The sequence below is a fragment of the Elaeis guineensis genome, chromosome 9 (assembly GCF_000442705.2).
Source record: "Elaeis guineensis isolate ETL-2024a chromosome 9, EG11, whole genome shotgun sequence".
Classification (NCBI taxonomy): domain Eukaryota; kingdom Viridiplantae; phylum Streptophyta; class Magnoliopsida; order Arecales; family Arecaceae; genus Elaeis; species Elaeis guineensis.
The window spans coordinates 18926970-18940151 of NC_026001.2; the positions used below are offsets into that span (position 1 = coordinate 18926970).

Sequence of the window (13182 nt, forward strand, 5' to 3'; positions counted from 1 at the left end):
CGTTCTCAAAAACTTACCATGACCCTTCGTACCACTTTTTCTAAGAAATAATTGATAATACTTGCACCATTATTGTTATTATTATTTTTATATAATAAGATAGATGATAAGATCTCTTTAAAAAAAAAAAAAAAAAAATACATAGACTAGTATCTAATAAATTGTATACAAATAGCATCTGCTAGAACAAGGAATATATCTAATATGTTGAGATAACTGAGTTAAAGAATTGAAATCTAAATTAACATGCAAACTAGTAAAACAATCCATTGATTGGTTGTCCTCTCTTAATACATGATAAATGAAAAATGAATTCAATATAGCAGCACCTTTATTACTTTAAAGAAAAGAAATATGCTTCTACCGGTAGCTCAAAAACGCAAACAATGACGGACCAATGTTATGTCATGATAATTACTCTTTCTTTTGTTTTCGTTCAAGTCACTTTCTGCGTAGATACACAAATCTGAGAATCTCTCTGGACCGTGGCTTTGTCCCCACCCAATGTCATTGGACCAATTCATGGGCACCTCATGCAGACACATCTTTTTAGTTTGTGCTATCAATTTCTGATAAGAAGAAAAGCAACAAGCCATATTTACCTTACTTTTCTCATTTCATCCAAAGATAAGACAGCAAAATCTAAGGTAAAACCCCAACTTAATAACCCTCCACCCTCACTCATATAGGAAACAAACATCGGGTGGGAGAGAGAGAGAGAGAGAGATTACAGCTTGTCAGCATACAACTTCTCCCTTATCTCTCTCTGTGCTCTCTCCAACCTCACTCACTATTTAATTACATGATGCCACGTTTCACATTCCACAAAGCAACGTCCCATCATACCATCTGCCACCTGTTCCCCTCCCACCCCCACACCTCCCTTTCACTGCTGAAACCTATCCTCCTCCCCTTCTTCCCATCCTCCACCGCCCACCGCCGTCAACCTCGCCGGAGACCATATCAGCCATTATTGTTGTTATCCATAGCTGAAGGACTCCGTCCAAAAAAAAAATATTTACAACTAACCCCCTGCAATATTTCTATATACCCTTTATTTGTAATCCAACTCCTTTTCTTTTGCTAATTATCTCCCCAAGCTAAGGCTGAGAGCGGCCTTAACGTCCAGCCTCCACGCGTAGCCGCCGTCATCCATCCGCCAGACGTCGCACGGCGCCGCCAGCGACCCCCTCCCTCGCCGCCGGCTCGCGTAACGCACCCGAACACGGCACGTGAACGCCCGGCACGTAGCGCCCGGCACCATCCCCCTCGTCGCCAGCGCCACCCTCACGTCCTCCTCCTCCGTCCCTTCTTCCTTCCCATCCTCCGCCCCCGGCCCCACCACCATCCTTCTATAAGCCTCGTTGGTCCACGTCACCCGGTCCCACGCGTCGGATATGAAACCGGGACCAGTTTGGTCGGCTGCTAACGCCGCTCTGACGGCCTCGTCGCCGCCGGTGGTGGAAGCCCCGACCTCCCCATCCCGCCACTTGTCGGTCACGCACTCCACCGTCACCCACGACCCCGCCGGCCTCACCGGCCGCGGCGCCACCACCTCCCCTCCCCCTCCTCCGCCGCCCTCAGATCCTCCTTCCCGTGCTCGGAGCCACGCCGGGATCACATACGACACCGCCGGGATCTCCACCGGCGGCGCGTCGTCCTTCCTCTCCGGCGTCTCCGGCATCAGCGACAGCGTCACCGTCGTCCCGGACCCGGCTGCCGACGACTCGGACGAGGACGACATCTTTTCTTCTTTCTCTTCCTTAAATGCCCCTGTCTCTTCCTTAAATGCCCCTGTTACTATTTTTCTCGCTTTCCTTCCCCTTCTACCCTCCCTCCCTCGGCCGCCGCCGCCGCCGCCGGCCTTCCTCTTCGCCCTCCCGGCGGTCCTCATCTCCGCCGCGGCCGCAGGGGCGACCGGCGCCGCCGCCGGCGGCTTCGGCGCGATCGGCCGGAACCTGAGCATAATCCGGCCAACTTTCCACGCCACGTCAGCACGATAATCTCCTCCTCCTTTCCCTCCATACTTCGCGATGCAGCAACCTCCCCTCCTCTCCATCGCCAACTTGCAAATTTCCTTACAATTTTTTTTTTTTTTTTTTTTTGGGGACCTCAAAGGAAGGGGGCGGCAGGAAGGGGGCTTTAAATAGTTGGGGGAAGGTTGACACGTGTCCGGCGTAGTACGTGTCAGGCGAGTATCGGGTACAGCTAGTGGGAGGAGGGACACGTGGCAGAAGGAGAGGGGGAGAGCACGTGAAGGCAACGGTGTCGGAGGGAGAGGGAACGGGCCAATGGGAGGAGGAGGAGTGTCCCAGCCTTCGGCTCCCAACAAGAACACGAAGAGGGGATGCACCTTTGCTTTATACGGGAAAAAGAGGGGGGATTTCGAGAACAAGGACACGTGGACGAATTAGGATGGGCGAGAGGTATTGGTTGCTATTATTAGGGGTAGCCGGGTGGGGAAGGGAGACACGTGCAGGGGTTGATGGGGACGTGGATTGCAGGTAGATACGTGGTGTCAGATTCTCTTGGAGGTAAAGATTTTGTTGAAGGACGAGAGTGCCCCCTACGTGATGGGATGCTTCGAGGTAACGGCCATTAAGTTTCTCCTGCTAAGGACTGCTTCTGTCCAAAGAGAATTTTTCGCGAGACGGAATCCAGACAATGTAGATAAGAGTTTATTTATTTATTTTTAAATATTTAAATTTATTTTTATGATTTTATTATAATTTTTATTCAATATATATATATATATATATATATATATATATATATATATATATATATATTTAGAGATAACAGTATCAGGATCGTCTCCTGTATAATTAAGCACTTTAGTGATTGGATCTTATGTTAGAATCAAACTTATCTCTAAATTTTATAAAATATTTTAATTTTTAATATTTTTGAATGTATTCGTACTAGAATGATGTGAGCACTTATACTAAAAAAATAATTAAGAGGACTTCATATTGGCACATTCATTCATAATCTGATCTAACTTAATCTAATTCGTTAAGATATAATCTAATCTATTTATCAGGATCTATATAGTTGGTTTAGATTCAAATATCGGACCCACTTCAAATGATGGATCAGGTCAAAGCTTGATAAATTTCCATCCTATTTAACCTAATCTAATTCTTAAATCATCTAGATCTACTCAGGTCATTTATTATATCCCCTAACCCAATCCAATTCAATCTGCTATTTTCGATCTCTTTTCTCAAATTTTTTAAACCCTCCTCTTTCAAAAAAATAAAAAGGTTGCATAGGCAATATCATTCAACATTAACATTCAACATATGACATGTGGAAACTGGTCAAATGGATAGCACTGTTTTTTTTTTGTAGCATGCATGAGCTATCTTATGTATTGATTTTATTTAGATTTTGGATCAAGTCAAACTTCTTAAACGGCTGCATAGATAAGGATATTTATTATTATAATATAAAACACGAGTGATGTATATATGGAAGCATTTTCAAAGTTCAAATTTTTATTTTTTTCGACTGTCATAGATTTTTTGATATTTAAAAATTATTTTTTTAATAATATGAAATTTCATGTGACAATTAATAACATGCCTCTACTTTATGTTAGTATAAAACTATATATATTATAGTTTTTTATCTTGACAAAGAATATACTCAAATAAAACAGTTGAATTATTGAATATTTTTTATTTGATAAAATAGTGTTTTTGGATAAGTAATTTTCTTATATACATTAAATCATGAACTCATAGTTGTGATAGCAATTAGTATATTTTACTCACAAAATAATATTTATTTATAAGATTTGTTTAAATTACGGCTTTTATAACAGTTGATAAAGGATCAAGAGTTAGCCGTTATGGTTGGTTCAACTTTGGAAGGGGATAGTTTGGGAACATTGAAAAGTGGAAGATGGGGAAGCTATATCTCCAAGGTGATGATTGAGGAGGAGAACTGGGTCCCCCTTAACTGGGTTGGCACGGTTCCGTGGTACCTAATTGGACGAGGTGCTTTCAAGGAGGTGTGAAGGAGCTGTACGAGCCTATGGGATGTCAATGGCTAACCATGTGACACCATATGATGGTGTCTCTATCCAATAGTAGCTCCCTACGGCTAGGAATATTGGTGGTAGGTTAGCTTGAGGTGACATTGGCGAACAAGCTTTAAGCAAAGCTGCCTCTTGGAAGCCTTGCATTCCAACCTAAGCCGGTCATCAATGGCGGCTGGGTGAGGGTAGGTCTGGTTGGTGTATCATCTCTGGATTCCGTTATGTTGATGTATTGAAGGAAGAGTCAAATGCATTCAAGGAAATAATGTCATGCTAACATATATTTTATTCAATGAGTGATGATATGCTTAGATGTTTGATAATTAGTCAATTATTTTTTTCAAAGCAAAAAAAAAAAAGAGCTGTTGATGAAAGTCTTTGATGATCTCATAGGTATAGGCCAAGAACGGCACCAAGATTTTCATAACATCTGGCATGTTAATTTGGATATCCATGCAAAAATTAAATCCTGTCTTAATCCCAGCAAGCTAACTAAAAATATACGGTTGGATTAGGATGATGCTATTAGATCCGCATCCCTCGCCAAGAAGGAAAAAATTTGAATCACTTAGATCTTTTTTTTATTTTCTTAGGATTCGAATTAGAAGATATTGGGTTGACATAAGTCATACTTGATTAAGCTACTTAATCTATAAATCTAATAATAAATTCAGTCCACTTTTACTGTATTACTCAAATAGATCTCATAAAAATCTAATAATAAATTCAGTCCACTTTTACTGTATTACTCAAATAGATCTTCATGTCCAACTTGACCCCATCATAAAAATCCACCTTGGATTTGGTTGGAATTGAATGCTGAATTGATTACTAGATTACAGCTTTCATCATTGGTCTTATTTGGAGTTTATTATGGTTTAATAAGAGAAGGTTAAATACAAGTGTAAAATCAAAATAGGTACATACAAGCATCCAACCAACATGGTGGCAGCACACCACCATCTTAGATGCATGAATTGACGAGTCCAACTTTTCTTCCCTGGTGGGAGCAAGTCTGTCTTCTTTGAATTGAAAGCAGCTGGCATGGAGTTATCTCAAAGACACGTGTCTCGTATTTTGAGCATATCTCGTTTATGTGTCACACATGCAGTCAACAACAATAATACGAATCTCTTTGGAACTAGCTCTCTCTGTTCGAGTGCAGCCAACAAATTTCACCCTGTAATTATAGTTTAAGTTGCAATTAAATAGCTACGATACCCATACTTAGGTACATGTGTATGTCTCCCAATTACTCGTGCAGGTTCCCAATTTTATTTTAAAATAGCTAAAATACCCATGCTTATCCGCATGCCATCACTTTAGCAAGATAGAGTCTAAAATTGTTGTATGGGTAGTATCGGCTCTTGTTTTCTTCGCATCATGCAACCCATCCTTATCTTCAAAATAAGGTATGGAAGTTGGTTTTATAATCCCTCTCATTCTTTTATATATTTGATCGGAGAGAATTAGACTCAAGTATTTATCTTCTGGGAGCTTTCTCCTTCATTATATTTGAAAGTCAACTTCGATGAGAATGTTATGGATGGATATGGTGGGGCTATTTTTATAATTCGTGGATCCAATTCCAAATTGATGGTAGCTAGGAAAATCACCTATTGGTGATGGGGATTGTTTTTGTCAAATGGGCCTTAGGGGCGACTTAGCTTGTTGTGAAAAAGGACTCCACCATAGTGATGACATGTCTCCAGAGATGCACCTGTGGTGGAGCCACTCAACCCTTTTTGCATGATACGGAGGATGCACTGTTCTGATAATCAGGCATATCTTCTGTGAGACGAATATTGCTGCTGATTGGATGGCAATTTTTATAGGTAAACACACACCGGATAAACTCTTTGGACTTGGATGGGGTTGTTTGTAGGCGATTTCGAGATATTTTATTTTCTGATTTTTTTGTTTGTGTTTATACAAGATTTATTGATTTGTCTGGATGAATCGCCTTACCAAAAAGGTAAGAATGGAAATGGATTTTCCATTCCAACCAATTGGTTTGGAAGAGTTCTATTTTCATTCTGATTGCGGAGGAATGGAAAGTATTTCAATCTTTTAAAATCTAATCTCTACTTTCTTTTAATATTCGAATTCAATCCATATTTTGATCACGAATAGCATGTTTTAGAGGCCATTCTGATTTTTCATTACGTTCTATTCTGGTATCGGTTCCGGACGCAAACACACCCATAGGTGTATTGGACTTAAACTGATCTTGACACCATGTCTTGGCCTCTGGGTCACACTACTGCATCCGAGCCCTTCCAATCTCGTGAGCCATGCCATGATCACAAAATATAGAGTGCCAATTGCACCCCTATATTAAAGGTGTTGGAAAATTCTCCGAAAAGACCTCGCATGGAATCAAAGAGATGGCCTCCTCCTTTTCCACCTCAGCAGGCAGGTGCTAAAGAAACAACCAGCCAAGCCTACAGGAGTTATTGGCCGCCCTCTTTCTTATGTTCAATTCCAGATTCTTCTTTCGTCTTCTGAAGAGCATTGTGGGAGAGAATAATATGCCTTTATCCAAAACTCCTTGACCTTTGAAGCTTTTTTTTATCTCAAGGATTTTCCTTTTACTTTATGAGATGAGAAATTGTTCCTTTAAGCTTTCACCCACAGGTAGCCATCATTGCTTACTCCTGCCCATTGGATCCTCTTATACAAGGCAAGCTTCTCTACCAGCTTAACCACATCCAACATGGATCATTCGAGGGCCGAATGGCGCATTCTTTAAGATTTTATATTAGGGAGTGTGCGACTACCATGTAACCAACTCAGATACTAGATAAATAATTAATCAAATATTGAAATTTTTAAATAGTAAGCTTTCCAAAGAAACTTTAAACACTACAAAGTACGTAATTTTTATGGAAAGGATTTTGATCGCAAAATATTACATCTGTAAACCTCTCTTAACACAAGTGTAAGATACAGCTCAAGTAGTCTTACAACCTCAATCTTTATGGAGCCAGGTGGTAAAAGCAAAGTGTAGATTTGATGGTCAGTGGACTCACTATCATATATATATATATATATATATATATATATATATATATATATATATATATATATAGGCCATGCTCTTGTTTCATGGTGTGGCATCGGATTTGTGCTACTATTGCCACTGTCCAATATCAATTTCTATGGACCATTGCAGATGGTTCTCATGTGAATGTGTTGCATGACCCTTGGATTTCTTCTATACCTTTGGATGCTTAGCCTGGATTTGGCAAATGAGAAACTGGCAAACTGCATAAATTCTGATCGTTCATGGAACATCCAAGGTTTGGCATCTTTGTTTTCATCTGAGATGATGACCTATACATACCAAAATATAGCCATAGCGCATGGATATAAGTATATCCTGCTCCTTTACATGGCTTTGGAAGTTTCAAATTCCTACAAAATTAAAATGTACTTTGGTTGGAAATGGCTTTGGCTCAAATTACCTTGCAAGTAGCTCTTGCTTCATAAGGGTATTATTTATCCGAATCCAATCTTTTGTGATATGATTTGTATTTCTGACTCAAAAGAAGATGTGGAACATGTTTCTTTTCATTGTACTTTTGCTATTGGTACCAACTTCATTCTTATCTGCAACCTGTACCAGTGCCTATCTTTTTCCTGGTGCTAGTTAATTTGCTAACCAGTACCATGGTAGAGAGGGGCACCAAGGCATTATCTTATGTACTCTCTGGTTGCTGTGGAAAGTCAGGGATCAAAGGCTGTTTGAATATTGTAGTCTTAGCCTGGTTCCGGTGGTAGGGTCTATTTTATGTTATTCTACTCATCTTCAATCTTTGTTAGCTCATCTATGCTTTTTGACGTTGTTTAGGAACTGTGGTATGCTTTCTAATTGGTCTTTCTCATCTTCATCTCCAATATTTGTTCATTGGATACCCCTTCCTCTAGGTGTTACAAAGGTCAATTTTGATGGCTCTTTACCTAATTATCAATCAGCAACTGTTTTTATTCTAAGAGATGCACAAGATACTTTGCTAAAAGCAATTGGACTAAGGTTGAATACATGCATGGTGCCAATGGTTAAGCTTGTGGGGGCTTGGGCTGGTCTTCCAGAGGAAGTTCTTCATGTTCATGTAGAGCAGATCTGGCATGAGGGTGACTCAAGAATAGTCATAGGCTGGATTAAAAATCCTCTCTCTTCTAAATATGCAGGCAAGCTACTTCTCAAGGATATTTGGCAATGAATAAAGACCTGTCCAATTTTTATAGCAATTGCGAAGCTAATCAAGCGGCTGATGGATAGCCAAGCATGCATGAGAGTTTGATGTCCAAGGGGTTTGTTTTGCAAGAACTTAATTTTCTACAGGCTAAGCCTCCTTCTGTATCAAAGGAACAAAAAAAAAAAAAAGAAGAGAAAAGCGCTAAAGTGCTAAATCCAAGGTTTCACCATTTATCTCACGGAAGATTATACTCCTTGTCCTCCGTGACATTTTGCTCCTTGATAATAAAGCGGCTTTTTGTATATCTCTTCTCCTTGTCCCCTTTTGGCAGGATTACAAATAAAAGAAAGAAAGGAGAAAAAAAAGGTCCAAATCAAACGTCTAGAGGTTGGCATGGCCCAATTAGAGTGACGCCCACAAAATCTATCCTTTCACTACTTTTGCGCCACCATTTTGTAGACCTGATGAACTACCATTATCTTGTCCATATATCATTCTACTGGAAAGATTATCTTCCAACATCCCCAACCCAATAATGTCATTCTATTCACTTATGGCTTCCACACCATCACTTCCATGCGAAAAAAACATCAAGACTTCTCTCGCAACTTTTTACCTTCCTTGTTTATTATGATTGATCAGAAAACAAGTGGCTAGCTTCTGATATACCTTCCAATACTAGTTTCACTAAATTAAGAGCATATTTGGTTGGGGGAGTTGGACTTTGGAATGAAAATGAGTGACTCTTATTCTAGTCATTTGATTGGGGAGGATTTTATTCCCATCCTGATTCCAAAAGGGAATGGAAATATCCTAATGGCTCAAAATTATCCAATCCAGTATGATTCTGATTCGGGTTGTAATACCAAACACACCCTAATATTATGATAGAATTAATGCTTATATCCTTTCTTTAAATGCTTTGCTCGTAACTAGCCCCTCAAAGACCTCTTTCAGTCTTCCTGAACTCCTTAAACCAACTCCTTTCAGGCTCTCGGATTCTCTTCCAACACACTATTGCCTAACCATCATGGCGCTCATTTTTCTTCGCTCACTTTTTGAGCTTTCAAAGGCATAATGATGCTTCTACCAAAAAAAAAAGGCATAATGACACAAATTCCACTATTCCCCACCATGAAAGACCAAGAAATATCTCTCTTGACTCCTGCCTCACTTTCACTTTAGCAGTGACGCCCATATCACTTGAATAACTTCCCTCTCTTGTTCCATAATCATCTTCCTTGAGTCCAGTGAGGTGTGCAATCATATGTTGAAGCCATATTAAGTAACCAGCTCCAGCAAAAATATAATTGGTTATCACTTATTAACCTAGATGCTTGAAAAGTAACAGGATGGATATGAACTACTTTCTTAAGAAAATATGTAAAGAACATTGGAACCTCCTGCTTAAAGCAACTAATGTTAAGCTTTCCATAATACCCCTAATCATTATCATAATCATCAACAAAAGCCAAAAGCCCATGCTAATGTTCTTGTACATTATACGCATCATATATGTGATACCCAGCCAACCCAAACGAAAAAAAAAAAAAAAAAAACAGAAAACAGAGGAGAAGAACTCCCGAAGGGAGTCTTCTTCCTCCGTTCACCGGCTCCTAATCGGAGTCGGAAACAGGTTTCCTCCGGCCCTATTTAAGGAGGAGAACCCTCCTCTCTCCTCTCATCGAGAAATCCCGGGGCAAAACGGCGGCAATCGCCGGAAATTCCTCATGGAGATCCGTTGCTGTGCCGTCCAATTTCTCGTCGGAAAAGCTTCGCCGGCGATGGAGGTAAGCCTCCTCCTCTTCCTCTCTTCTCCCCCTTTCTTCCCGTGCCGATGTGCACGCTCGCCGGCGACCGGAGTCACCGGATTTTGTTGCAGAAGAATTTTCTTTTTTTGCCGTTTTGCCGTCGCCGGTGGTCACCGCCGACCATCGGTTTGGCCCTCTTCTTATTGACGAGTCACCTCCTCCTGCCGACGGCCGTCTCATGCCGACCACGCCGCCGGTCGGAACACCAATGAGGGGACCTCACGGTCCCCTGTTTCAGCCCAAAACAAGCCCACGGGAAGAAGAAAAGAAAAAGAAGAAGAAGGAGGAAAAGAAAAAGAAAAAGAAAAGAAGAAGAAGGAAAAGAAAAGAAAAAGAAAAGAAAAAAAAGAAAAAGGAAAAGAAAAAAAAAAGAAAGAAGAAAAATAAAATGATAATAATATAATAATAATAAATAGGATTTTCTCCTCTCTCTTCCGTGAAGAAAAAGAAAAAAAAAAGAGAGAGAGAGAAAAGAAAAGAAAAAAAATCATTAAATTAATTAATAAATAATGATATAAATAATAAAATATGAGAAAGAGAGTTTCTCTCTCTTCAGCCTGAACTAGTATTTTCTCTCTCTAGAATTGGACTTTCTCTCTCCACTTTCTCTCTCTAGAATTCTCTCTCTAGATTATTTCTCTCTCTTAAGATTTCTAAAATTTTGAGAAGAATGATGATGAATTTAAATGATCCTCGTGATGGATTTTTGATCTGTGATCGTCGGACGGTACACCGACATCCACTTTGATCAGGTCAGGTATTTTTAGATTTTATTTCTCATAATTTTATTGAATTGTCCACATGATAATTTCAGCATGATTTGATCCGATCGATCAGAATTTGTTGAATCATATTGTCTGAAGAATCCAAGATGAATTTTCTCTCTCTAAAATATTCTCTCTCTTGATTGATTCTCTCTCTAAAAAGGTTAGTGAACGAAGAAATTTCTTTTAATAATCATGATCTGATTCTAATGAAGAACCCTGATCCATGATTGTCTGACAGCGTACTGGCACCCACCTTGATCAGACCATGAATCTTTAGATTTGATCGTCCATGATTCCGATCTAGCCATGATTTGATTTGATCATATTGATTTCACCAATTGAGATATTGGACCAATCGTAATGTTGGATTGTGTCACCTGATCAATTTGAATTGTACCTCATGAATTCTCTCTCCTCTAATTTTCTCTCTCCACTTGATGTTATGAAATCGATGAAGAAACTTCGGTCCTATCACTTCGAATCCGATTTGATCTGACAGTCAAACTTTGGATCATTTAGGTCCTAATTAGATTTTGATTAGATGAAATTAGATGATCGGACCCAATCTAAACTGTTGAAATATGGTATTCGTATTCTTTCTAATTATTGAAATTGATTCTGTATAGGATTGTGGATGTTTGATCATGGGATATCGCGATATGATCTACGAATAAAATTTTTGGAAAAAAATTTATAGAATTATGTGGATTTATTGGAATGCGTTCGAGGTAAGTAATGTTTCATTTTTTTTAGATTTATCGACAAATTATAATATATTTTTCTGACATAATTTGTGAAACGATGCATGAATTGGATGAATGGTATTTTGTTATGAAAATATCTTATTTGAAATGTTATGATGAAGCATGATTGAACATATTGATTTCATGATGCATTATTAAATTGATTTCGATACTACATGATTATATATTTTATTATCGAAATTAGAATATGAAACATGATTTATGAAGAATTATGATATAAGAAATAATAAGAATTGACAACCTGACTATGTAAAGGACCCTGCCAATGGGGGCATATACGTTGGCAATTGATTGTCCTGAGGATTTATGTCGCCAGCGAGACCAGCGACATGTCACCAGAGAGACCAGCGACAAACCGCCAGAGAGACCAGCGGTTCCAAAGGACATGGCTGCCAGATGATTCGCAGCCTACCGCAAGCAGATACGCGGTATTATGACCCTGCCACAGGAAAAATATGGTCATAGCTCATGGTTGACGAAAAGAAATTGAAGAATAAAAGAAATTGAAATTTGGAAAGAAATTTGAATTTTCAAAAAAGAAATGAATTTGGCATGAATTATGTTGCACAATTGAAATTGATTTCGAATTGATGAACTCTATATGCTTATTTTTTTATAAATGATGATTTACTTAAATGCCTGATGAAATCTGTTTAAAAGTGATCATTGCTTACAGGGCTGTTTAGCTCATTACCTCCTATTTTACTATTTTTACAGATGTTGAAGAATTAAGATGATACAAGATATGAATGGAAGAGTGATCAGAAGTAGAATCTTCATACTTTTATTTTAGGTTGAAAGGCTTATTGAATTTGATGCAAAGCCTTTGAATCGTTATTGAATTTATTGAGATATTAAAGAAAAAATTTAGGTCGTTATATTTTAGATTTAAATTGTTGACTAATTATTTCGCTGTTGTTTTAGGATAGTATGATAAGATGCCTTGCATGCTTATGGGAAGAGTTTTCTATGAGTATGCGGCGGTTGCCATGACCCTCGATTCAAAATCTCGAGTCGGGGGTGTGATAATATGTCAAGCCCCCGACCCGAGATTTGAATCGAGGGTCATGACAACCGCCGCATACTTATAGAATACTTTTCCCATAAGCATGCAAGGCATCTCATCATGATATCTTCACAAATAGTTAAATAAATTTTTCTTTATTCAATAATCAAACCTTGGTTCAAATAACAAATCAAAACTAAGTGTTCAAAAGAAAGTAACTGTCTGACAAAGTCAATACTAAAAACAAAACTAAAGGTCCTGAATCAATTCTGAGAAAAATCCTAAATCAATGAGTTAACTCCATCTCTAATCGCTCTCCCAACCGAAATCCCGCATCATGCTAATTTTCTGGATCTGTAAGAAAAAAACATAAAACTTATCATGAGCTAAATAGCCCAGTAAGCAGTGTATACCTTTAACTGAATAATCAGGCAAATAATACTATGCATAACAAATCAATATGTAATTTCATGAAATCATATTCATACTATCAATCATATATAAAAATCAAATCATCATCATTTCCAATTATACTTTTTTTCTTAAATTCATCAATTTCTTAAATTCTTCTTACCAACCATGACTAT

The 13182-nt window shown here is 38.7% G+C and overlaps 1 protein-coding gene across 1 annotated transcript; it reads right to left on the reverse strand.

Annotated features, from left to right (window-relative positions):
- Window positions 1-580: 580 nt before the first annotated feature.
- Window positions 581-2335, reverse strand: LOC105051603 (uncharacterized). Its single transcript, XM_010932133.3, has one exon. It carries the CDS (start codon window positions 2057-2059, stop codon window positions 1088-1090), a length of 972 nt encoding a protein of 323 aa, XP_010930435.2. The 5' UTR covers window positions 2060-2335; the 3' UTR covers window positions 581-1087.
- Between the last annotated feature and the right edge of the window lie 10847 nt (window positions 2336-13182).

Excerpts from the sequence above, each read along its gene's own strand:
- LOC105051603 (XM_010932133.3), bottom strand. The coding sequence starts at position 2,059 with ATGGAGAGGAGGGGAGGTTGCTGCATCGCGAAGTATGGAGGGAAAGGA.